The 24,279-nt window shown below is 67.8% G+C and overlaps 4 protein-coding genes across 7 annotated transcripts in view; 2 read left to right on the forward strand and 2 right to left on the reverse strand.

Moving 5' to 3' along the window:
* Positions 1-1,090: 1,090 nt before the first annotated feature.
* CACTIN (cactin, spliceosome C complex subunit) overlaps positions 1,091-24,279 on the forward strand; it is a 25,335-nt gene continuing 2,146 nt past the window's right edge. The window contains exons 1-11 of one of the 2 annotated variants that reach the window (XM_035348096.1): positions 1,091-1,335; positions 1,993-2,479; positions 3,011-3,106; positions 3,534-3,679; positions 3,763-3,925; positions 4,071-4,188; positions 4,440-4,632; positions 4,799-4,921; positions 5,071-5,339; positions 5,739-6,242; positions 16,094-16,114. In XM_035348096.1, coding sequence (XP_035203987.1) covers positions 1,184-1,335; positions 1,993-2,479; positions 3,011-3,106; positions 3,534-3,679; positions 3,763-3,925; positions 4,071-4,188; positions 4,440-4,632; positions 4,799-4,921; positions 5,071-5,339; positions 5,739-6,229 — 2,238 coding nt within the window. In that variant the 5' untranslated portion in view covers positions 1,091-1,183 and the 3' untranslated portion in view covers positions 6,230-6,242; positions 16,094-16,114. Of the gene's footprint in view, positions 1,336-1,992; positions 2,480-3,010; positions 3,107-3,533; positions 3,680-3,762; positions 3,926-4,070; positions 4,189-4,439; positions 4,633-4,798; positions 4,922-5,070; positions 5,340-5,738; positions 6,405-16,093; positions 16,115-24,279 lie in introns of those variants that run through there. The other variant, XM_035348095.1, reaches the window with a different exon arrangement.
* Positions 9,061-15,861, forward strand: TBXA2R (thromboxane A2 receptor). Of its 3 annotated transcripts, XM_035348104.1 has the most exons (4): positions 9,061-9,122; positions 9,229-9,259; positions 13,850-14,769; positions 15,337-15,861. In XM_035348104.1, the coding sequence occupies exons 3-4, from the start codon at positions 13,945-13,947 to the stop codon at positions 15,604-15,606; spliced, it is 1,095 nt and encodes a 364-aa protein (XP_035203995.1). In that variant the 5' UTR covers positions 9,061-9,122; positions 9,229-9,259; positions 13,850-13,944; the 3' UTR covers positions 15,607-15,861. The 3 variants fall into 3 exon arrangements, with proteins under 3 accessions (XP_035203995.1, XP_035203993.1, XP_035203994.1); XM_035348102.1 differs by lacking the exons at positions 9,061-9,122; positions 9,229-9,259 and adding an exon at positions 11,171-11,255; XM_035348103.1 differs by lacking the exons at positions 9,061-9,122; positions 9,229-9,259 and adding an exon at positions 12,510-12,527.
* Positions 16,117-18,372, reverse strand: GIPC3 (GIPC PDZ domain containing family member 3). The gene is made up of 6 exons (XM_035348106.1): positions 18,010-18,372; positions 17,731-17,910; positions 17,339-17,519; positions 16,591-16,706; positions 16,399-16,480; positions 16,117-16,331 (listed from the first exon to the last, which is right to left on the reverse strand). Exons 1-6 carry the CDS (start codon positions 18,256-18,258, stop codon positions 16,180-16,182), a joined length of 960 nt encoding a protein of 319 aa, XP_035203997.1. The 5' UTR covers positions 18,259-18,372; the 3' UTR covers positions 16,117-16,179.
* The window catches only part of HMG20B (high mobility group 20B), an 18,973-nt gene continuing 13,286 nt past the window's right edge, over positions 18,593-24,279 (reverse strand). The window contains exons 3-12 of the mRNA XM_035348105.1: positions 24,234-24,239; positions 23,946-24,011; positions 22,037-22,142; positions 21,649-21,852; positions 21,202-21,322; positions 21,032-21,084; positions 20,741-20,816; positions 20,425-20,640; positions 19,886-20,018; positions 18,593-19,755 (exon numbers count right to left, since the gene is read on the reverse strand). Of these exons, the coding sequence (XP_035203996.1) occupies positions 19,743-19,755; positions 19,886-20,018; positions 20,425-20,640; positions 20,741-20,816; positions 21,032-21,084; positions 21,202-21,322; positions 21,649-21,852; positions 22,037-22,142; positions 23,946-23,983 (960 nt within the window). The 5' untranslated portion in view covers positions 23,984-24,011; positions 24,234-24,239 and the 3' untranslated portion in view covers positions 18,593-19,742. The remainder of the gene's footprint in view (positions 19,756-19,885; positions 20,019-20,424; positions 20,641-20,740; positions 20,817-21,031; positions 21,085-21,201; positions 21,323-21,648; positions 21,853-22,036; positions 22,143-23,945; positions 24,012-24,233; positions 24,240-24,279) is intronic.

Consider the following 24,279-nt stretch of genomic DNA (forward strand, 5'->3'; position numbering starts at 1 on the left):
TCACAAGGCTGCAGGACCCTGGGGTTCAAAGCTTGCCCCTTACCCACCTCTCTGTGCTATTCCTGCCCCCTGCGTTGCAGTGGGGGAGCATTGGGGCACTGTGGGGCTCTTCCCATGCCTTGTCAATGCTGCCTTTGCAGGGTGTAGCAGTCAGAGGAAGGGAAGGACTGGGTCTTGCCCTTGGGAAAGAGCATCAGCCCTTCTTTGGGGAGGAGAGCCCTTGCCACTCCTTGGCCTGAGCATCTCTCCAGCTGTGCCCAGCTCACCTGCGGAGCGGGTTGTGTGTTTTTGCTAGGGCTTTCTCTAGTGCCCCAGAGGATTGCTGCCTAGTGCTGTCACCAGCGTACCCCGACATCTCAAAAAGGAGGCACCGCATCTCCTGCTGGTCCACGGGTGCAGGACTCGAGGGCTCCAGGGCTGTCTCTGCTTTCAGCCACCGCTGCCTCCTTGGTGCCTGGCTCAGCCCCGTGTGCTGAGGTCGCACGTTGGCTCTGGGCACGGGGCTGGCACCGCTGCAGCAGGGCCTGGGTCACTCTTGGTGCCGGCTGAGCTCCCGAAACGTGCTGTGGTCCTGCCCAGCACGTTCCACACCCACTCTAATCACCTCCAGCTCTCGCCCAGCCGGACAGAAGCCGCGGCCCCCACGCCCTGGCTCGTGTCTGATTTTCTCTCTGTTGATGTCTACATTAGACCCGGGTCTCCTCTATCGGATGCTCATGCTCCCGCTCATTTCCCATGTCCGCTCCGTGCGTGCACCATGTAATGAATGTATGTAATTAGGGGGGGCCGAAATGGGATGCCGACCGGGGGTGTTGTCATGGCTCCCTCCTTAACTCTCCCCGGGGGGGGTTACGTCATGAGCGCTTTTTTCATTTCCTCGTTCTGTTGGTTTTTCGTTTCCTCTTTGGGGGAACCCTTTTCCAGAGAACTGTAAGTTGATGCTTTCTGTCCTCGGCTCTGTGATAAAGCATTCTGTGTGTGCTGTGCACAGCGCGCGGCTCTGCCTCGTCTCAGCGCCTTCACGGCATTTTGGTGTGAAAACCGAGAGAAAAGGGGGAGTGTGGAAATAAATAAATAAACCACCGATCGCGGGCCCGCCCCCCCTGTGGGCCGGGCTCGGCGCCGGGGCCTCGCGGTAGAGCTGCCCGCGGCCGCCTGCGCCCAGCCGGGAGCGGCGGCGCCGATGGGCTCCGGGTCGCGCAGCCCCGGCCGGCGGCGGCGGGACCGGGACCGGGACCGGGACCGGGACCGGGAGCGCTCCGGGAGCGGGGAGAGGCGGCGGCGCCGCAGCCGGAGCCGGAGCGGGGGGCGCCGCCGCCGGGAGCAGAGCTCGGGGTGAGCGGGGAACCGGGCCCGGGGCGGCCGGGCCTTGGGGGGGGCCTCGCTGGGGCTACCGGGCCTTGCGGGATGGCCGGGCCTTGTCGGTTACCGGGCCTTGCTCGGGGGACCGGGATCAAGCCTAGGCCTAGGCCCGGGCCTTGCTGGGGGAGCCGGGCCCGGGGCGGCCGGGCCTTGTGCTGGGGACTGCGCCCGGTGGCCCCGGGCTTTGTCCCGGGGGAAGTGGGGAGCGGGGGCTCGGCCGGGCCGAGCCGGGTCTGGGAGGCCCCGAGGGAGGCAGGGCCTGCCGGGCCCAGCGCCCTCCGAGCGGCCGGGACGCTGCTGCCATCACCCGCTGGGCGCCCACCCGGGCCCGGGAGCCCCCCGGGGAGGACACGGCTCCTTCGTGCTGCTGTGGGCAGCCACAGCAGGAACAGCAGGAGCTCGGGGATATTAACACAGCGCACTGTATTCTCAGGGAGGGAGTGTGGTACGGGGAGCGAGCACCGAGCTAAAAGCGTGTTTGGGCTTCCTAGGCCCTGCTGTTGGTCCTTGCTGTGGCTCAGGACAGGCCGTGCCGTGCCTGTGGTGGGGCAATGCTCTCCCCTCTTGGAGCACTGCATCCACACAGAGCCTGTAATCATCAGCTGAAATGTGACTTCCCCCATCCCACAGTTCAGACTCTGACGATGAGAGACACAAATGGAAGAAGAAAAGCAAAAGCAGGGACCAGCACCATAAAAGCCAGAAGAAACACCGCTCGCGGTCCCGGGGTCGCTCCTCCAGCTCGAGCTCCGAGCGAGAGCGAGACAAGAGGCGAGCCCGGAGCAGAGAGAGGCAGAGGAAAAGAGATGGCTCCAAGTCCTCCGTGTCCTCAGTCAGCTCTCCCTCCCCACCGCGTTCCCGGGGCCGGGAGGAGTCGGGGCAGCAGCTGAGCCTTCAGGAGCGCTTGAGGATGAAGGAGGAGAAGAAGAAGCAGGCTGCACTCATGAAGGCCTTGGAGACCCCTGAGGAGAAGCGGGCTCGACGGTTGGCTAAGAAGGAGGCCAAGGAGAGGAAAAAGCGGGAGAAGATGGGGTGGGGAGAGGAGTATATGGGTTACACCAACACCGACAATCCCTTTGGGGACAACAACCTGCTGGGCACTTTCATCTGGAGCAAGGTGAGCGCCCAGTCCACACCTCTGTGTCACAAGAGGCTGTTCTGCGCGTTGGCTCAGAGGAGATTTTGTTCCTGTGGCTGCCGTGGGATGGTCCACAGAGCAGTGGGGTGTCAGGAGGGACTTTGCTTGTGGGAAGCTCTGAAACAGTAAAAGGAGCCACATGAGAGCAGTGCCGTCATCTGGGGCAGCACCTGGGCGTTCCTGACAAGCTCCGCAGGGCTTTACGTCTTTCATTGTGAAGACCAATGTTTGTAGTCAGGGCTGTGGGATGAGGAGATGGGTCAGGGTACAAGAGAGGCTGCTTGGGAGCTGGGAGCTGGGGAGTGTTCCCTGCTCGGGTGGGGTGGACTTGCTGGGTGAGCCTGGGTTTTGCTGAGAAGCTGCAGGAGTAGGATTTGAGGGAGTCGGGGGTCCTTGGCAGGATGAGAGCCCAACAGAGCAGCAGAAATGGGTGGATGTGGTATTTGTTGCCACTTGAGCGGCTGTAGAGGTTGCTTGGTTTCATGGCTCCTCTTGGCCACTCTGTTTCAGGCGCTGGAGAAAAAGGGGATCAGCCACCTGGACGAGAAGGACCTGAAGGAGAGGAACAAGCGAATCCAGGAGGACAACCGTCTGGAGCTGCAGAAGGTGGGACCAGAAGCCACCTCCCCCCCCACTGTCTGGCACAGGTCCCCATGGACAGCCCAGTTCTCCCAGCTGCTCCCGGCCCATCCTGAAAGTCCCCTTGATCTCTGGGGGAGCCCATAGGCTCTAAGACGTAGGTGCCCCCCTGCGCTGGCTTCTGTTCGAGGGTGAGATTTTCTCCTTGGAGCTGAATCCAGCTCAGGAGGTGCTGATGAAGACAAATGCCAGGTCACTGCAGTGCAGCACGTCGTCATGCCCGTGTCCACTGTCCTCCGAAGGTTTGGAGCAGTGGGCAGCTGGCTCTAGTGCTGGCTTTCCTTGCACAGAGCTCCTGGCTCTCCAGGATGGTTGTGGGGGCTGAGGCAGCTCAGTGAGTGGGGTTACGGCGGTGTCCTGCGGCAGCCTCATGTCTCGCTCTGTCCCTGAGCAGGTGAAGCAGCTGCGCCTGGAGCGAGAGAGGGAGAAGGCGATGCGTGAGCAGGAGCTGGAGATGCTGCAGCGGGAGAAGGAGGCGGAACACTTCAAAACCTGGGAGGAGCAGGAGGACAACTTCCACCTGCAGCAGGCCAAGCTGCGGTGGGTGGGCAGCTTCGTGGGGTCAGGCTGGTGGGGAGCAGAGGTCGGCAGGCACCGCTCACTGTTCCTCTCCTCTCACCCAGGTCTAAGATCCGGATTCGGGATGGGAGGGCGAAACCCATCGACCTCCTGGCTAAGTACATCAGTGCAGAGGATGACGATCTGGCTGTGGAAATGCACGAGCCCTACACCTTCCTGAATGGCCTGACCGTCTCCGACATGGAGGATCTGGTGGAAGACATTCAGGTACCTCTCTGTGGCCTCTGCACCCAGGCTGTCTGCGGGGCAGCGGCTCAAGGCCTCCCTCGCTGAGCGCTGCTGCCCTGCCTGTGGCTGAGTTCAGGCCGTGACGCGGAGCGGGTGCCTGATGTCTCCTGTCCCCTGCCTGCAGGTTTACATGGAGCTGGAGCAAGGCAAGAACGTGGATTTCTGGAGGGACATGACCATCATCACGGAGGATGAAATAGCCAAGCTCCGCAAACTGGAGGCCTCTGGGAAAGGAGGCCCAGGTAAGCAGGAGGCCAGAGCCTGGCACGGGTGTTGAGGGGAGTGTGAACTGTGGGTAACGAACGGCGCGGGGTCTGCCGCAGGCTCTCAGGCTTGCAGAGGCTCTCGAATTGCTCCTGGAGGATGTGATGGATGGAGGCTGTGGATGTGGCAGCCGTCCCCTGCCTGGGTCCAGCTGTTCGGTGAAGCCCGGGAGTGTCTTGAGTGCGTGAGCGCTCAGAGACTGACCGGTCGCCCTTGCCTGCCTGTCCAGGGGAGCGGCGGGATGGCGTCAACGCCTCCGTCAGCTCGGACGTGCAGTCGGTGTTCAAGGGGAAGACCTACAACCAGCTGCAGGTGCTGTACCAGGGCATCGAGAGCAAGATCCGGGCAGGAGGGCCCAACCTCGACATCGGGTACTGGGAGAGCCTGCTGCAGCAGCTGAAGGCCTACATGGCTCGGGCCAGGTGAGAGCAGGGACTGCCCCTTGCCAACGGTGTGGAAGGGGACAGTGCAGAGCCACCATGAGCAGAGCTGGGGAGGCAACCGTAAAAAAAAAATGGGCCTGGAGTGGTTTGTGTCCCAGCCGTGGGCATGCAGGGTGTGACCTGACGGCTCGTCTCGCCCTCGCAGGCTGCGGGAGCGGCACCAGGACGTGCTGCGGCAGAAGCTGTACAAGCTGAAGCAGGAGCAAGGCGTGGAGAGCGAGCCGCTCTTCCCCATCATCAAGCGGGAGCCGGTCTCCCCCAGTGACAGGTATGCAGCCCCCTCCTTGGGGAGCACAGCCCTCAGCCTCCCCCTCGGGCACCCAGCACAGAAGATGCAGCCTCATGCTCCCATCTGTCCACAGACAAACCTCGGGGAGCCAAGGGTACCGTCTCCATCCCACGTTGTCTTCCCTGCAGGCTGGACCCAGAGGAGAGCATTGTGGTACAGCCGGGGCCGTCCTCAGAGCCAGAGGCTGAGCAGGATGCAGAGGCCAAAGGAGAAGCAGAGGGGGAAGCCGTGTTGATGGAGGAGGACCTGATCCAGCAGAGCCTGGACGATTACGACGCGGGGAAGTACAGCCCCCGGCTGCTGGGCCCCAACGAGCTGCCCTTCGACGCCCACGTGCTGGAGGCCGAGGAGGACATGCACCGGCTGCTGCTGCTGCGCCAGCAGCTCCAGGTCACAGGTAGGAGCCCTGATGGCCTCATGGCATGGCCTGGCACGGGGGGCGCACACCTGGGGTGCAGGGCTGGAGGGGGGACGCTCCTCTTGGAAAAGGATAAATGCTGGGTCTGGAGCATGCACCCAGAGCTGGCCCGGCAGAGGCATCCACCGGCTACTGAAGGGGGACGCAGCCCAGACTGCTGGCGTTCCCTGTGGGTGCCTGAGTCAGCTCCTTCCCGCTCCCCAACACACCACTGAAGCTGCAGACAAGTGGGAAGGGAATTTTGGATGAGTTTCCCAGTGCCCAGGGTCTGTGTGTCCAGCACATCCCCAGCCCGGCCCCTCCTGCCCCTTCCCTGTGCGCAGCCCAGGCCCACTTGGCACTGCGGGGCCAGCCCTCACCTCTCCTCCCTCCCTGCAGGCGATGCCACCGAGAGCACCGACGACATCTTCTTCCGGAAGGCCAAGGAGGGCATGGGCGCGGACGAGGCGCAGTTCAGCGTGGAAATGCCCCTCACGGGCAAGGCTTACCTCTGGGCTGACAAGTACCGGCCCCGCAAGCCTCGCTTCTTCAACCGGGTACACACAGGCTTCGAGTGGAACAAGTACAACCAGACCCACTATGACTTTGACAACCCCCCGCCCAAGATCGTGCAGGGCTACAAGTTCAACATCTTCTACCCCGACCTCATCGACAAGCGCTCTACACCCGAATACTTCCTGGAGGCCTGCCAGGACAACAAGGACTTTGCCATCCTGCGCTTCCACGCCGGGCCGCCCTACGAGGACATCGCCTTCAAGATCGTCAACCGGGAGTGGGAATATTCCCACCGCCACGGCTTCCGCTGCCAGTTTGCCAACGGCATCTTCCAGCTCTGGTTCCACTTCAAGCGCTACCGTTACCGCAGATGAGGGGCTGCTCTCCCTGCCCAACTCCTGGCACGAGGGGACAAGCCCCGTGCCCCACATGCGCTGTCCCATGGACCTGCCCGATGCGTGGCCCAGCGCAGCCTCTTGACCATTTTCCTCATTGCTTTTATCCCAAGGGACCCTGAGACTTTGGCACAAATAAATAGGGGTTGTTTAAGCCGTGGCCTCCCTTCCATGAGCACCCCATGCCCCTCTGTGCCATGTGGCCGTGCTGTACGCTGCCAGCAGCCAGTATCTTACTGGGCCAGCACTGGGAGGCTCCCCAGGGGCTGTGTGACGTTGGGGGGTGTCTGTGCCCCTAGCCCCCACGTGCTGTCCGCCCTCTGGGTTCCCATCGCCTCTTCCAGCCCCGTGCCCTCCTCTTGCTCGTGCCAGGCCTGTCTGGCCGTGACATTCCCCAGCTGGAGCTGCAGTGCCCTTTGCTCTGCGAGCACGGCCCTTTCCCCGCGGTCCCACTGCTGCCGCTTTCCCTCGGCCCCGTGCCGCCCCCACAGGCCCCAGTTCTGGCGTTGTCCCCCCCCGGCATCCTGCTGCCCCAGCCTGGGAGCACCACCACCTCCTTCCACCCTGGCTGCAGGATGAAAGGGTTTGGTGGCCACAAGGCGTCAGCCTCCAGCGGGGAGGAGGAGCGGGGTGTGAGATGTGACCAGGACATCTCCTTACAGGGGAAAATCTGGTTTCTGTGGCACACGGTCCCTCCCCCTGTCCCGGAGTGGTGCTTACTGCCCCGGGTGAGGGGCAGACGCACTCCCCAGTACCCCAGGCCTGAGGTGGGGCTCCTGGGGGCTTCATGGGGACCAGGCGGGGGCTTCTTGGCCGTGGGTTTTGCCTCGCGGCTGTCACGTCCCCCCGTAGCTCACCCCATCCTGCTTCTCTTGGCACTGCTGGCAGGATCCAGCCCTGTGGGAACCCATTTTCAGGAGCGTCCCACAGGCACCCAGGCGTGCCAGGAGCCCAGCCTGCCTGCAGGCAGTGGTACCAGGACGGGGGGAGACCCCGACCACCTCTGCCCCGCGCGTGTCCCCAGCCTGCCGGATGTCCCCGTCCGGCGGCAGCGCCGGGACGTGTCCCCACGGCCTCTCCTTCCTGTGCGTTATTTAAAGCCGCTGAGCGGCTTCTTGGCAGGGGGGGTGTTGAGATCCTGAGGTCAGCACAGGAAGCGTGTGAAGGCCGGGACAGATGGGTTCGGAGCAAGAAGTAGGAATAAAAAGAAGCAAAACCAGCAGCTAGGTGCCCTCCGTGCTGAACTGCCTGGCAGAGCCCCTGCCCTCTCCCTCACGGACACAGACATGGGGGGGGCATTCTCAGGTCTCCTGCTGCCACTGGATGGCCCTTGCGGTGGCACGAGTCCTGACAGCCCCTGTGCTGGTCCTGGAGCAACCTGAGAGCCTGGGGGAGCGGGACAAGGCTGCTGCCTGGGTGAGCATTGGGGCGGGGGGAAAAGCTCCATCCCACTCTGGCTGCCCCCCAGTTGTCACACCGCGTCCCCTTCCAGGCACAGCCGGAGCCACCGCAGCGCCTCTCCAGGGGCCGGGTCCAGCCGAAGCCCAGGGCTCTTCGCTGCCCTGGCAGTTCTCAGCGCTCTTCTCCACCCCTCCTGTATTTGAGGAGAGCTGATCACCCGCCTCTGCCTCGTCGTGTGCCATGGTGAAGCCCCACGCTGGCTTTGTGGGGGCCGAACTCTTTTCCGCTCCCAGAGCCGGCGGCAGCGGGTGGCTGCAGCACCCGGAGGCTCCCCACCTGCCGCACCCCGTGCCCACATCCTCTGCGCCCCGCGGGCTGCGGGGGTCACACCCCAGCAGCATCCGCTGCCAGCAGAGCCTCGCAGCTCCACACCTCGTGGTTCTCGGGCTGTGACACCACGGCGGGCACGAGGGACACTCCCGTGTCACTCGCTCTCTTTGGCACAGGATGGAGATGGCGGTGCAGGGAGCGGGCTCTGCTCCCCGGTGGCACACGGTGGCCCGGATGGATGGGCACAGGGGGACAGCGGAGGTGGTCGTGTCCCCTTGTGCCACAACATGCTCTGGGACAGCGTGGGGACACTGTGCCCAGACAAACCCCCCATGCATGCAAAGCCGTGCTGCGCCCAAGCCTGGCCTTGTCCTCCAGGACGTGGGGGACCTCCCAGCCAGCTGGGCTCATGTGGGACACGCAGGGACACTGCTGGGGACACGCGCTGGTGCCCATCCAGCACCCATCTCCCCGTCCATCCCGCAGCCTCCCCATTCCCCGGGGGCAGCATCGGTGGCCCCAAGGACGTGGTCCCACAGCGGTGGCAGCTCGGTGGGGCCGGGGGTGCCGGTGCGGGTCCCACGGGGCTGGCAGCAGGGCCAGGATGGTCCCCACCGGAGGCAGGAATCCAGTACGGGTAAACAAGTGAGTAACGCGGATAGGAGCACGGCCCCGCTAAATATAGCGAGGGGACGGCAGGGAACGGGGTGCCTAGCGCCAGCCCCTTCCCGCAGCCGTGCAGTGGGGACAGGTGAGGCCGGTGGTCACGTCCACGCGTGTCCGTGTCCCACGCACGTCCTCGTCCCACGCGTGGGGGCCGGGCCGGGCTCAGCCCCGCTGACTCAGCACCGGGGGATGCTGCGGGGGGCGCAGCGGGGGCGGCCCCGGGGCAGGGCCGGGGCTGGGGGGAGCGGGGTGGGGGGCGCGGGGACACGCGTGGGTGCTGGGGGGGGGGGGGGGGCGGCGCCGGGCCGGCGGCCCGGCCGGCCCCCCCCGGGGGGCGGGGGGGGCCCGGGCGGGGGGGGGGCGGGGGGAGGGAAAGGGGCAGGGGGAGGGGGGGGCTCCGAGCCCGGCCCTTCCCCCGCGGGGCCGTGCTGAGCCGAGCCGGGCAGAGCCGAGCCGAACCGAGCCGGGCTGCGCCGAGCCGGGCTGAACGGAGCCGAGCCGGGCTGGGCTGAACCGGGCCGAACCGTGCGGGGATGAACTAAGCCGGGCTGAGCCCAACCGAACCGAGCCGAGCCGGGCTGCGCCCACCCAGCCCCCGCGCACCGCCACGAGGTAGGGGCCGGGGGCGCTGGGGGGGCCGGGCCGGGGGCTCCCCACCTTCCGCCTGCCCCGGGAGCGGCCCCGCGGCGGGGAGGGGGGGGACGGAAAGGGGCCGTGGAGGGGCCGCGGGGGGGCGGCACGGAGGGGCCGGGACGGACAAAGAGCGCACGGCTCGCGTGGGCGGAGGGGCCGGGGGGGACAGAGCGGGGGGCTCCCAGCGACGGGCTGGGACGGACGGCGGGGGGCTGTGAGAGATGGGGAGACCCAAGGGCTGGGACGGACGGACGGGGGGGTGGGATGGGGCGGTGGGTGGGTGGATGGAGGGGCTGGGACAGACGGACAGAGGGGTTGGGGTAGTTGATGAAGGGGCTGAGGTGGATGGACAGACCGCAGGCGGACAGGCAGAGGGGCTGCGCGGGGCGGCAGGGCTGGCCGGGCTGATAAGGGCAGCCTTACACAGCAGGGGTGAGAGCTCCGGGGGGAGCGGTGCCCCCCACGCCCCTCGCTGCACCGCCCGGGAAGACCCCGCTCGCTGCGAGGGGCCGGGCAGTGCTGTCTCCTGCCACCCACCCTCCGGTGCCACCACAAAGTTTGTCACTGGGCGGAGGTGCTGCAGGACAGGATGGGACAGGGAAGGGACTTTGACGCCCCTGCGATGCTGTGGTGGGGGCTCCCTGCACCACCCGGCCCCCAGCTCGTGCTCCCAGGGGTGGCCGGGGAGCTGCCACCACCTGCCCTGCTCCCAGGGATACGTTGGGAGCAGGATGGGACAGGGACCGTGCTCAACATCCCCAGGGGCCAGCGACGAGCCCCAGGCAGCCCTGACTCTGAGCAGGTTGGGGACCTACAGCTGGGGACCTCTGCTGTGGGCCACGACAGGGACAGGTGCCTGGCTGGGGCTGCCGCCAGTTGTGTCCCTGCTCCCCATGGCCATCCCCTTCCCGGACAGCCCGTGGAAGTCCCCTCTCCGGGCTCCCCCGGCAGCGGGTCGCTTTGATGGCTGTGGGTCCAGGGAGGGACTCTGGAGCCCCGCCAGGTCCCCATCCTCATGACGTGGCCAATGCATTTCCCGTCTCGGCCGATGTCCTTGAGCTGATCTGCCCAGAGAGCAGCGGCACGGGGGCAGCTGCCGAGGGGTCACGTCCAACCCTGGCAGGGACGGCTGCGCCCAACCGTGTCCCGTGGGACCACCTGCTGGGGACATCGGGCTGGGGACACTGCACGGGAAGCTGGGGCCATCCCTGGAGAGGTCCAGCAAGCAGAGAGGGATGGGACACACATGGATAAAGGCAGACACCCAGGGCAGGGACCCTGCAGCTCCCAGCACCGCACCCAGCGGGGCAGAGCCCAGGGACTGCAGTGCTCCCCCCTCGCCCTCGCCTCCTGCCCCCCAGAGCCTGGCACGATCCTGTCCCGGAGCCCTGCTGCTGCGGCACCTTCAGCCTGGGGACATGCTCCCATCTGCCAGGCCCTGCTTTAGGAGCTCGCTGCTGGTGTGCCCGCAGGGTGCCCGCTGTCCTGCCGCTGCCATTCCCGAGGTGCCCAGCACCCATGGAAGCAGTGAGCTGGGGCAGGACCCGGGCAGCAGCGGGACCCTTCTGTAGGCCCCCCCCCCCCCCCCCCGGCGGCGGCGTTCCCGCACTGGCCCCCCCCGTGGCAAGGACAGGAAGCAGCAGAGGCCCAGCAAGACGCGGCACATCCCTGGCGAAACGCCGGCCCACGGGCTCACGCGGCGCCAGAAATCCCATTAGTGCCCGCGCCAGGGCTGCCAATGCAGCCTGCAGCAGCCCATTTAGGAGCCGGCTCCTCTCCTCCGGGATTTTGTCCCAGGATCTCCCCGCTGGGGCTCCTGCCGGCTCCAGCACCCCCAAAGCGGGGCTGAGGCGCGGACTCAGGGTGTCTCCTCCACAGGCGCTGCCATCCCAACGCCCCTCCTCGTGCGACGGCCGCCCCGGATGGGGGGAGATGGCAAGTGAGGAGCCCATGCCTTGCTCGTGAATCCCTTCCCGTAAGTGCCTCTGCTTTGCTCCGCAGAGCAGCCGGGGCTGGTGGGGTTCGGCTCGGTGACAGCCCAGCTGGCACTAAAAGGGCGCTCTTTAATATTTGATTCCCTCTAAGTGCTGCCCGGCCCCGTGCAGGGTGGCTCCGGCTGCTCGGCCCTGGCATTGCTGCCGCCCCGTGGTGGATGCTGCCACAGGATGGGGTCGGCTCCTGCCACTGTTGGGGTTGTGGCCTGCCACAGAGTGTGGTGGACTCGCGTCCTTCCACTTCGGGTGGGTTCGGATCCTGCTGTGCTGGGGCTGCGGGTGCCCTGCAGAGCCGCTCAGCAGCCGGGCACATCCCATGGCCACAAGACCTCCGGACAACGTTACCCTGCACGCCCCAGGGGGCCCTGCAGCCCCCCCCACACACCGCAGCACGCCGCCAGCCCGGCTTTGTGCCCGGTGGGGCCGGTGCCCACCCAGCCCCTATTGTGCCAAGCGACTGAATTCCTCCCGCTGCGGCCCCGCTGCCAGGGCTGGGCTGTCTCGTTAGCGGGAGGGACAGCGGCAGGGACACGGCCAAGTGCTCCCCCCGAGCCCTCCCTGCAGGCAGCGATGGGGAAACTGAGGCACAGCTCAGGGCTGAGCTGCTGGGCACTGGCAGCGGGGCCGGAGCAGGTGGTTTGCCACAGCACCCGGCAGCACCGTGGGGCCAGGATGAACTCACCAAGGCCAGGAGCGCGGGACACGGCACCATCCCACCGGGGCCTGACATCAGTCCCAAGGGGACCAACACCTTTGGGGCTACTGCTGCGGTCCCTCAGGGACAGGAGCAAACAAACAGTGGCGAGTTTTCACTCTTGTCTCATGGAAAAAGCTGGGGCCGTCCTCACCCTTCGGCAGTGAGTCACCACCAGGCTCTGCCAGCAGCCCCACATGGGGACGGGGACGGGGTCGGGGATGGGGACAGGGCCACGACACCGCCACCACCCCAGCATCCTCCCCAGGGGACGGTAGCGGAGCCGGCGGCGGTGCTGCCGTGCCGTGCCGGTGCCACTCGTCCCCACCGCCCGTCCCACCGCCGTGTGTTGCAATCCCTGGCCCCATCCCAGCCCTGGGATCAGCGCGGCGGCTCCAGGCCCCGCGGCCGGGCCTTGCCTCCGAGGGCCAAGAAGGGGGCGGCGGGTCGGGGCGCCTGACGTGGAGCCGGGCTCGCCGCAGCCCCGCCGCCGGGAAGCGCAGGGCAGGAGGGTGCCGGAGCAGCCGCTGCAGCCGTCGCTGGTCGGGGCCAGCTTGAGGTTTGAGTCGGGGATGGGGCAGGTGGCGGTTGCACGAGGGGGTGACGGGACCCCCGCAGCCGTGGGGCCGTTCGTGGTGCTGGCTGTGGTGGAGGCAGCTGCAGCGGCCTCAGCAGTGCCCTGGTCCCGAGGGGTGGCCAGGCAGGGAAAGGTGGTACCGGGCAGCCTGGGGACGGGGCAGGGGGGTGGCGGGGACATCCCTGTCCTGAGGAATGGGCCCAGTCCCCACGTCCCTCCGGCTGGGGTCGGATCCAGCCGTGCCTCTGCTTTCTCTGGAAGCGGCTCCACCCTGTCCCGGATCACCTCGTTGCAAACAGGCTGCGCTAATTAGCGATGGCGAAAGCAGCCCCGGGGCTGCCCGGCTGCCAGATGCTCCCCGGACAGAGGCTGGAGCCCAGCGGGGCAGCGCGCCATCCCCTGTCCCTGTGCCACTGCCGGGCCAACAGCTCCGGCTGCCGCAGAGAGGATGGGGGAACGCGAGACCTGGCTGCATCCCCCACACTGCGTGTGGCTGTGCTGGGGTACGGGGGGCACCCAGGGTCGTGGGGTGACCCCCCGTGGGTGCCACGCGCACCACGCGTCTCTGGGAGTGAATGAGCGAGCGCCACATGGGCCACAGGCCACAGGCGCAGGGATTGGGGAGAAGCTTTTAAACTAATCCTGCTCCAGCCCCACAGCGGGCCTGGAGGATGCGGTCGCATCCCTGATCCCGGCTCGGCACGCGGAGCTGGCCCCGGGCCCGGCCCACAGCTGGGATGCAGCAGGGACAGCGCCCGCCTGGGTGCTGCGGGGCTGGGGACCCCTGGGGACGGACACAGTGACCACGCTCGCCCTGGGAGCACCAGAGGATGCACAGAACCCCCGCCTCAAGAGTGCCTCAGTTTCCCCACCCCGCTGCAGGAATGTGAGGATGGGGCAGGGGTTTTGCAAGGTCCCTGGTGATGCTGAGCGCTGGCAGCGCCCCTGCCCGTGGTCAGGATCCGTCCCAGGCACAGACACACAACCCAACCACAGCTCGGGGGGGGGGGGCGGAGGGGTCTGGCTGGGCCACCCCAGCACGGGATGGAGCCGTCAGCGAGCCCAGCTGGCAGCAGCGCGCTTCTCCAAACAAGGAGCACGAGGGGATTAGGGCCTGGTGGCCGCCGGCCCCATGGCTCGTGGCCGGGGACGGTTAATCCCGGCCAGCTGCAGGGCTGGGGCCGGTGAACCCAGGCCCCCACCACGGCACCCCATGGGGCGCCCCACATCCACAGGCTCTGGGTGGGTGGCAGCGGTCTTGGCCATGGGGGGAACTGTCCCTAAAACTCCCTTTGTCCCCATAGAGCCAAGTGGGATCGGAGCCGGCGCTGGGACCTGGGGGCAGGACGTGCTATGGAGCCGAGCTTGGGAGGCGCCTGAAGCCAGCAGAAGGACCAGGATGGGGTGGGGGGACACGGAGCTCCCCAACGTGAGCCTGGCTGCCCGGCCGGACACCTGCTTCGGGGTGATCAACCTCAGCACCAGCCTCAACGAGACGCAGAAGAAAGCCATCGCCTCGCCATGGTTCTCCACCGCCTTTGGCCTCATCGGCCTCTGCTCCAACCTCTTCGCCCTCTACGTCCTGCTCAGCTCCTCCCGCAAGCTCACCAGCCGGTCCCGCTCCTCCTTCCTCGTCTTCCTCTGCGGGCTGGTGGTCACAGACTTCATGGGGCTGCTGGTGACGGCCTCGGTCATCATCCCCTACCACTTCATCAAGTTCAACTGGGCTGAGGTGGACCCCGGCTGCCACCTCTGCAACTTCCTCGGCTTCTCCATGGTCTTCTTCGGGCAGTGCCCGCTGCTGCTGGGGGCCACCATGGCCGGCGAGAGGTTCTTCGGCATCAACCACCCCTTCTCCCGCTCCACCAGCATCTCCAAGCGCCGCGCGTGGTCCATCGTGGGGATGGTGTGGGGCTTCTCCTGCGTGCTGGGGCTGCTGCCGGTGCTGGGGCTGGGCCGCTACACGCTGCAGTACCCCGGCTCCTGGTGCTTCCTCACCCTCCTGCCCGACACCGGCAACGCTGTATTCTGCCTGCTCTTCGCCCTGCTGGGCATCTTCTCCGTACTGCTCTCCTTCATCTTCAACACGGTCAGCGTGGTCACGCTCTGCCGCGTCTACCACGACCGGGAGTCCGTGCAGCGGCGGCGGGACAGCGAGGTGGAGATGATGGTGCAGCTCGTGGGCATCATGATCATCGCCACCATCTGCTGGATGCCGCTCCTGGTGAGGCCCTGGCTTGTGGCGTGGCCCCATCAGGGGGGAGGGCAGGTCTCAATGTCCTACCCATGTCCAGCCTGGTGCCCCTGTGTCCCTCCTGGGGAGGCCACAGGATTTGGTGCCCCCCTCCTTGTCCCCTGTGGTGTGGCCTTGGGATCTGTCCCCTTGTGTCCCTCCTGGTGAGGCCTTGGTGTCCCCCCCATCACCCGCAGCAAGGCCCCACAGCTCTCCGTGCGCCCCTTCCCAGCCCCTCCTGGTGAAGCCCCATGATCTTGGTGACCTCCCCCCATGCCCCGAGAGGAGGCCCCAGCCCTGGGTGTCCCCCCCACGGCCCTTCTGGAGAGGCCCTGGGTCCGGATGTGCTCCCCCCCATCTCTCCACCTGGGGACCTCAGCCTCGGTGAAATCCCCCGGCCCTCCCATCCTCGTCCTTGCAGGCCGACCGCGTGCCCGAGGCCGCGGGTGCCCAACGCGGGCCCCCCAGGTTCTGCCCCAAACCACGACAGGGACCGGTGGGAAGCCCCCACCGCCCCCCGCCGTCAGCTCACGCCCCCCCCGTCCCCCCCCCCCCCAGATCTTCATCATCCAGACCATCCTGCAGCAGCTGCCGGCCGGGGAGCGCGCCCGGACCCTGCCCACGGAGACGCAGAAGCTGCTGCTCATCTACATCCGCATGGTCACCTGGAACCAGATCCTGGACCCCTGGGTCTACATCCTGTTCCGCCGCGCCGTGCTGCAGCGCGTGCACCCGGGGCTGCGCGCCCGGCCCTCCCTGCTCTCCCTCTACCCCGTCCTCAACCCCTCGCTGCGCCGCAAGCTCGCCCAGGAGGCCCGGCTGCAGTAGGGGGGGGGGGGACAGATGGGGACGGGGGTGAGCGGGACCCCGGCCACGGGAGGTGGGCGCACACAGCCAGCGGTGCAGTGCTTTATTAATTAGCCATCACCACGCGTCCGCCCTCCCTGCCCTGAGGCTGGGGGATGCGGTGCCCCGTGGGGTGTTGGGGGGGGTGGGAGGCATGGGGGGGCTGGGAGGCATGGGGGTGCTCCCCCCACACCCCCCCGTGTGTCCCCTCCCCAATAAAGCGCAGCTTGTGCAGCACTCCGTGCCCGCTGGGATAGGAGGGGGGCACAGGTGCCCCTGGCCCCGCTCCTCCAGGCTGTGCTGGGGGTGCTTGCAAGGGGTGCGGGGGTCCTGGTGGGGGGGAGGGGCTGGCACCCAGATGTGGGGGCTCACACCCATGGGGGGGGGGTGAGCTCTGCAGCCCCCCCCAGCCTGGGGCAGGTGCCCGGCAGCGTTCACACGGTCACGGGATGGGGACCCCCCAGCGCCACCGCCAGCCTCACACAGGGTGGTGGCGCAGGGGGGGACACAGAGTGGGGACCTGGGCGGGGGGACACCGCTGCCCCCCCCCCCCGGCTACTCCTGCGCCCCCCCGGTGCTGCAGACAGCCGTCCACACCTCGGCCACGAACTCCGGGGGGAAGGCGAACTCGCCCAGCACCGAGTCGAGGCCGCGGGCGAGGTCGGCAGCGCCAGGGCTCTGCTTCGCCATCTCCACCATGGTGGCGGCTGTGGGGAGAAGAGGGGTGAGCCGCGGGGGGGGGGATTAGGGAGGGAGGGGGCACGGGGGGCTCACCCAGCTCGCTGTCGCGGATGCCCATGTAGCTCTCCAGCAGGTCGTCCACGTGGCGGGCGGCTTCTTCCTCCATGGCGCTGGGCTGCGGGTGGGAGCGGGGGGCACCCAGTGCAGGGGACACCCAAAGGGGGGGGTACATCCCCCCCCCCCAGCCCAGCACTGCGCCTGCCAGTGGGTCTGGGGGTGCCTTACCCCCTCCTGCAGCGTGGCCGGGCCCTGCGCCCGCAGCCGCAGCGTCTCCTTCCCGCTGGCCACTCTGCCCTCAGCGGGGCACTTGCTGCTGCTCCGCGTCCTCTGCCCGATCATGTCTGCACCCCAGGGTGGGGGCGAGGGGCAGGGAGGGGGCCCGGGGGTGGATGTCCGAGGATGGAAGGGGCAGGGTGACCAAGGACGGGCAGCCAAGGGGAACCAAGAGCATCGGTGATGGACAGGCAAGGATGGACACCCAAGGGTGGCCAGCCAAGGCTATCCAAAACCCCCGGGGACGCACGAGGAGGGCCCCGTGGGGTCATCCGTGTGTGGCCAAGGACACCCACGGGTGCAGGTCAGGGATGCCCACGTGTACGGCGTGCTCGTGGGTGCCCAGGGCAGGGCATGCAGAGGACTAAGGGGGGTCACCAGGGGGCAGCTTGGGGCGCACGGGCAGGTGTGGGGGTGCTCCCTGAGGTGGGGTGTTCACAGGGGTGCCCGCAGCCCTGGGGGGGGGTTGCAAGGGTGCGGGGTGCATGTGGGGGTACACGCATGGGTGCCCAAAGGTGGGGTGGATCCTGAGGGAGGCTGCAGGAGCTCAGCACCCTGCTCAGGGTGCTACAACACAACCGCAGGCGTGTGCGCTCCCACGGGACCGTGGGGTCAGCACAGGGCCCGTGCGTGTCGCAGGAGGGGTCTTGAGGCCCCTTCCCGGGGGTCCCCAGTCAGAGCAGCCCCCACCCCCGCTCACCAAAGGCCTTTTTGGGCTGCACCAGGCGCAGGGTGAAGGGCTGAGCGCGGGGCAGCTCCCGCAGCATGCGGGCCACCTCGTAGTGCCGGCAGCCCACGATGGTGTGGTCGTTGATGGCCTCGATGCTGTCGCCCACGCACACCGCCTGGATGCGGTTGATGATGCTCCCCTCCTTGATCCGCTGGGGGGGGGGGAGGTACACGGTGACACCAAGTGGGGGGACATCGGGAGGACAGACAGCCGTGGCCCCCATCCCACGCCTCCTTGCACCGATTTCCTTTAGCAGTGGGGTCAGCCAGGGAGCCCCCCAAAACGCACCATGCAGAGGGGGACCCCCGGGGTCCCCAGGGTAGACACAGAGACCCCCCCACAACCCCCCCCCACTTTCTCACCTTGATGAAAGCGTAGCCAGCCCCGTTGTCCGTGATGGTGAGTCCCAGCGCATCCTCGGTCTTGGTCACCTCCACCTCCTTCGTCTCCCCCCGGACGTGGGCGAAGATGAAGTCCTCCAGGCCGATCTGCCCCCCCAGCAGCTTCTGCATGTCCACTTTGTGCGTGTTGAGCGTGCAAAAGAGGATCTGCCACCAGCACCCCGTCACCGCGGCTGGGGACAGCGGCGGTGCCAGCACCACCCTTCGGTCCGAGCCCCCCCCCCCACGCACCCCACGCTGCCTCACCTCGGTGGGCGAGATGCTGAAGACCTCGGCGATTTTGCCGTAGAGCTCCTTGACGTTGGTGAAGCCCTCGATGCGGCCCGTGGGGCTGCCGTGCGCCAGCTGGGTGCGGAACACCAGGCGCGGGCGGACACGCGGGGGTCGCGGGGCTGGGGGCGGCTCGGGGGCCCCCGGCTCCTGCCCCACGCCGTTCTCCATGGGGCCGTCCTCCCGGGGCTGCCGGCCGTGCCTGCCCGCCCGCTGCATCCCGCCGCCGCCGCTGCTGAATTATAGATGGGCACCAGCTCCCGGCCGGGCCGTAAGGCGATCCCCAGGGGCCAGGAACCCGATCCGGTGGCGCAGGTCAGCCCCCGGGATCGGGTGAGCGCCGCCGTGTAGGAACAGCTCCGGTGAGCAGCGCCGCGGCTCCATCGCACCTCCCTGGGGCGCGGGATGGGGCAGCAACGATGAGCGCGGGGCCATCACCCTGGCAGCTGTAGGCCAGCTCAGGGCTGTGACCCCACAACACGGGGATAAAGCTGTTCCAGGTGGCTCCTGGCCTTTGAAGCCCACCCCAAGCACAAACACGCAGAGCCCAAGGTGGTTTCTCCCACGTTTATTCACTCCCATCTCCACCCCGAGCCGAGCAGCCAGCAGGAGATGGCAACCAGGAGACTCATCTACAGGGCACCCACCTTGCAGGCAAGAGAGGGGCGGTTGGACCCCTGCCCCGGGTTAAACCCGGGGCCGAATCCACGTAGTGCTAGTAAGAAAATAAGACGCTCTCTAATTACACAATCTGAGATTTCTGACGGGCAGCCCCAGGGTCGTCCGACCCCGGCACGGCGTGGCGAGGACGCGGCTGCCGTCACGGTGGTCCCATGAGGGCTCCCCGGGGCTGGGAGGGCTCCGGCCCCGCTCCCCCTCAGAGGTTTTGCCTTTGCCAGCGTGTGGGGAAGGGGCCGCCCTGCCCGGCCCCAGAGGCACAGGGGAAGCAGAGGGGGCAGGCAGGGTGCATGGGGCTGAAGGCACCCGAGGGGCAGCAGGGAGGGGAAAAGGGAAGATTAAATAAAACAAGAGACAGGGGGAAGGAAACCTGTCACCTCCCCCACGGCAGACTGAGGGTCCCTGGGCTGATTTAGGGGCTGGGATGTGGCACTGAGCCCTGGGGGCTCCCCATGCACCCCAGGGTGCGCGGCTGCCTCCCCTGGCCGCGGTCACTGAGTCGGGGACAGGAGCCTCGAGCCGAGCCAAACACGCAGAGGGGCAGCTCGAAGGAGGTCCTGTCCCTGTCGGGGAGAGGCGAGGCCATCGAGGAGGGTTGGTTGTCAGCCCTTCTGCCTTACGGGCCTGTCACAGCCGCCCCGCAGCCCCTGGGTCGCCGTGGAAGAGGCTGCTTTCCTCCAGGCCCTCCACCCGCAGGCTGCGGCGCCGCATCTGGCACCGGCCGCGCTCAGGGGAGGCCCCGGGGGCTCAGCGAGCTGCAGGCGATGCCCAGAGGCGACGCCGCGGGAGCTGGGGGGCGCACGGGAGAGCAGGGGGTGCTCATGCTGGGGCCTCAGCCACGGCACCGCTTGGTCCCCAGAAGCTCAAGGTCCTCGGAGATGTCACAGCCGCGGGGCCGGGGTCGCCCCCCGCTGATGTGGAGGGGGAAGCAGCCGGACCACGAGCAGGGACTGTCCCTCGGGTGAGCTCCAAGGGACAGGGCCGTGGTCCGGCCGGCCCCGGGCTGCGGCAGGGACTGGTCCTCTTCACAAGTGTTCGCTGCAGGGGGGTGGAAAACGAGGCCGAATGACGGGTTTTGGCTTCTCTTCCCCACAACCGCGTGGAGACGGCCCCGAACCCACCCCCCCCTGCACCCACACCGGGCGCCGGCCAGCCCTGCCCCGCTCACCTGGCTATCCGGGACAGGATCTCCTTGATGCGAACCACCAGCTTCTCGTGCTGCAGCGGGTTGCTCTCGATGGCGCTGTGCAGCTTGGCCATGTAGAAGTCCAGAGTGCTCAGAGTCGGGGTTTCCCCGGTGCCTGCGGGGCAGCAGCCCGCTAAGTCCCCACCCAGCCCCGTACATCGTGCTGGGGACGAGACCCTGAACGAGGTCCCGGCTCCTGCAGCGGTGAGCTCGCACCGACACAAAGCCAGGAGCAAAAGGATGGTTCCTGTTCCCAACACCTCCCCAGAGGAAGCTGAGACCGCATCTAGAGACAGGGACAGCTCCCGGTTCGTCCTGTCCTGCTACAGAGGAGCTGGCTGGCACGTCGGGACTGTCTGGAGAGCCCCCCAGTGCTCTGCGATCCCCCCCTCCCAGGGAACGAGCAGTTATCACCTCCCCACTGACATCCCTGCTCCAGCCCCTGCTGCCTTCAGGCCCCTCCACGCAGCCACCGCGTCCCGGGACAGCAAGGCTGGTCCGCGGGGCCGCCCTGAGCTCACCAGGGATGGGGAGGGAGGCGAAGCTGGTGGTGAGGGCCTGCCGCACGGACTGGAGCTGCTGCTGCAAGGCCAGGGTCTGCCTCTCCTCCTGCGCCAGCTCCTGCTCCAGCTTCTCCTTGGCACAGTTCATGCTCTCCGTGTGCTTCTGCAGGATGGCGTTCTGCTCCTCAAACTCCGTGTTCATCTTCCGCAGGCGCCGCAGCTCGGCCTCCCGGGCTGCCGGGGACAAAGAGGGTCAAAGGGGTCTGGGGGTGGTGGGGGGAAACGGTGACCCCGTCCCCTCTCCCCAAACTCGGCCCCTTCCTCAGCCCCTCACCTTTGTTTTGGTCCAAGAACTCTTCGGTGAAGATGGGCACGTCGAAGGTGGAGAAGGCGTCGCTGCACTCCCCAGCCTGGAGGACAGGAGGGGACGCATCGGGCAGGGCTGAGGGGACGCCGTGCCGCTGGCGGAGGGGACAGCTACGTGCTGCCTCCTGCAGCTCCAGGCACTGCTTCAAGGGGCAGTCCACAAGCCCGTCCCCAGCCTCCCTCAGCCCAAAGGAGCCAAACCCGGCGGTGCCACGCGCCTCAGCTTCCCCACACGGCCGCAGAGCTGCCGGCACCTCACCTTGTGCGGGTGCCCGTTCAGCAGGGTGTTCGCCGCCGCGGAGCCGCCATCCTCTGGGAAGGAGGAAGGGGGTTACCCTCCACGAGCCACCCCCGCATCCCCCAGAGGCCCCGGCAGCGCTTGACCAGATCCCGGAGCAAGGGGCAGCTGCCGCTGGTCCCCCGGCCCACCTTTTTTGATCTTCTTCTCCTGGATCTTCTCCGTGCACATCTTGTAGGCCTCCGACTGCTGGTATTCCCGCAGCTCCTTCATGTACTGCTGCTTCTCCCGCTCCGCTTCATCCAGGTACCGCTACGGGCGCAAACGGCCTCAGCCCGGCCCCCAGCAGCGGGCTCCCCACGGGTGCCCCTGACCCCTTCCCACCCCCCGAGGCCGGGCTCCTGCTGCCAGCCCAGCAGCTCCCAGAGGGGCTCCCCCCGTTCGTGGCGCTTTCCGTGCCCAGACCTCGAGCCCGCCAAGATTTCGGCTTCCGAGCGCACCGAGAGGCGACGGAGCCGTTCCCGGCCTGCGCCAGGCAGCGAGCAGAGGGGGTTCGGGTGCAGGAGCCTCCAGAGAGGCTCCGCCAGGACGGGGGGAGCCGCCAGCCCCCCAAGATGAGGCCCCCCCAGCCCCGGTACCTGCTTCTCCGACAGCTGCAGCTTGCTCCACTCGGCTCCCAGCATCTTGGTGATCTCGGGGAAGGGCAGGTCAGGGTGCTGCGTGCGGATCTGCTCGCGGCGCTCGTTCAGAAAACGAACGTAGCCCGTCACGGGGGCCTTGGGGCCATTGGGAAGGATCTTCTTCCTCTTCTTGCCCTTGGGCCAGCCCCTCTTCTTCACCGGCTGGAGCCCCGAGAAGGGAAAGGGACAAGCTGGCGTCGATGGGGACCCGCACCCCTCGGGGCAAGGTCTCAGCCCTTCCCCGACCACGGTCACCCCGCGGGTCCCACGGCACGACTCGGCGGGCTGGGGAACAGCCCCGAGCCCCGGGGACGGAGCGGGGAGGGACGCGGGCGCCGGGGCTCACCTCCTCCTCGCCGTGTGGCTTCTCGCCGCCGGCCCGCGCCACCTCCCCCTTCTCCTGCTTGATGGCCACCAGGAAGTTCCCATGCTGAGCCTTGCCCGCGGCGTGCCTGCGGACGGAGAGCGCCCATCGGAGAGGGCTCAGGGCCCGCTGGATCCATCACAGCACCCCTGCAGCACCGCCGGGGCCTGCCAGACCCCCGGCTCCCACCTGGGCAGAGTGCCCAAACCCAATCCCGGCCCCAGGGCTCAGCAGAGCCCAGCACCGGGCGGACAGGACACGACCCCAGGCACACAAAAGCTGCTCCGAGGCCCAGCGGCCACCCAAGGCCCCTCGGTGATGTTTTGAGCGAGGCTGGGAGCTGCCAGCACTGCTCCAGGGGGCAGCGAGCAGGAAAGGGACCACGGAAACACTCGGGGACATCCCCACGTGCCACCAGACGGCGCGGTGACTTGTCCTGAGGACACACACCGGCTGATCCTCCTGCGCGAGGGAGGAGCCACCGCGGGGACGGATCCTGGTGGCAGCACCCCCCCACCCCGCGGGGTACCGGACCAGGGCAGGGCGCCGGCGGGACGAGCCAGGGCCAAAACCGCTCCTTTGGTTCCTGGCACCAGGAGCACGGAGCCACCTCCGGAGGCACCCAACAGTTCTAACGAGGGGCCGGGAGCCCCGAGGCTGCTTTCCAGCTGGAACCCACATCTTTACGGAGCAGCGGCCGCCCGCAGCAGCCCCAGCACGGACCAAGCCGGGCTGGGAGCCACCCCAGCCGCACCGCAGCCTCTCCCCGGGGCTCCCACGGCACCAGCTGTCCCCGGCTCCCCCGCTTCAGCCGGCTCCTTCCCACGGCCGAGCCCCCGTCCCGCTCGCGCCCTTTGATCCCCCGACTTTGATCGCCCGATCACAGCGATTCCCGCTGGCGGCGGCCCAGCCCATCACGCACCCAGGGCTGCCGGACACGGGGAGACACGGAGGGCGCGAGCGGCGTGGCCAGCACAGCCGGGCCGGACTTTCATCCCAGTCACAAGACACGTTTAGGAGGAAGGGGCCAGGCACAAAACCCCCCAGGGGAAGGAGAACTTGGCCGTACGCTAAAAGCCGGGCGGATCCGGGCTCGCTCCAGTTTAGAGCGTCCCTCGGTCGCATCGGACGCTCGGTGGGAACCCAGACGTTCAGCACAGAGCCCTGCACGAGCCGCAGTTCATCGGACAGTTCCTTTTTGTCCCCTTTCTGCGAGTCCTGGGGGACACCAGCTCGAAGGCTGGTCCTCCCCGGGACCTAACCGCGGGCACTGAAGCTACGGGAAGGTGTGAGGACATCCCTCAGCCTCCCAGAAAGGAAAAACAGCTGCTGCGGCCCCAGCAGCCCCCAGCCCTCCTTTATCAGCCCTAACAAAACACCCCCGGTCACAGCAGCCCGGCACCGTCCCGCACCGCGGCTGGGAATGTGCTGACGCCCCCCCCCCCCCCCCCCCCAACGGGGAGCTCTGCCTCCCCCACGCAGCGCCGCGGATTCCTTTCGTGCCTGAGGATGCTTTAAAAAGTGAAGTTATTCCAGGCACGATTCCTGCCCTTATCTCGGCTCCCTTGGGCATCCGCCTCCCTGCGCCGCCGGCCCGGCCTCGCTCCGGGACACGGCCCCGGGACACGGCGGTGGCAGCAGCTGGAACGTCCCCGGGGGGTGGGCACCGTCCCCCGGGGGACCACAGCGATGTGTCCTGAAGGAGCTAAGACCGAGACAATCTCACGGCACATTTTTTTTGGTCTTTCCACCAGGCCCTACAGGAAAGGTCCCCGAGGCTGGCACGGCGCCGCTTGTCACCCCCCCCCCCCCCGGGACCCCCTTCTGTGGGAGCTGTCACCCCCCCGGGGCCGGGTCCCGGGCTGGGGGGGGGGTTTCGGGGGGCACTTACAGCATCCCAGCGGGCGCCTGCTTCGCGCTGTGGGCCATGGGCAGCGGGGGACAGCTCAGAGCAGGACTCTGAGGGACAAAACCGGGGGTGTCACCGGGACCCTGGGGGCCACCGAAGCCACGGGCCAAGCCCCCCCTTGCTCAACTCCCTGTCAGGCCCCCATGGCTGTCCCTCCTCAACCCCCCAGCACCCCCTGACCCCCCCCAGCACCCCTAGACCCCTTCCAGCCCCCCCAGCACCCCAGGCCCCTTCATGACCCCCCCCAGCGCTCCCAGCCCCCCCCAGGACCCCTTCCTATACCCCCAGCCCCCCCCAGCACCCCCAGCCCCCCCCC

Source organism: Oxyura jamaicensis, chromosome 28, assembly GCF_011077185.1.
Source record: "Oxyura jamaicensis isolate SHBP4307 breed ruddy duck chromosome 28, BPBGC_Ojam_1.0, whole genome shotgun sequence".
In the NCBI taxonomy this organism is placed as follows: Eukaryota; Metazoa; Chordata; class Aves; order Anseriformes; family Anatidae; genus Oxyura; species Oxyura jamaicensis.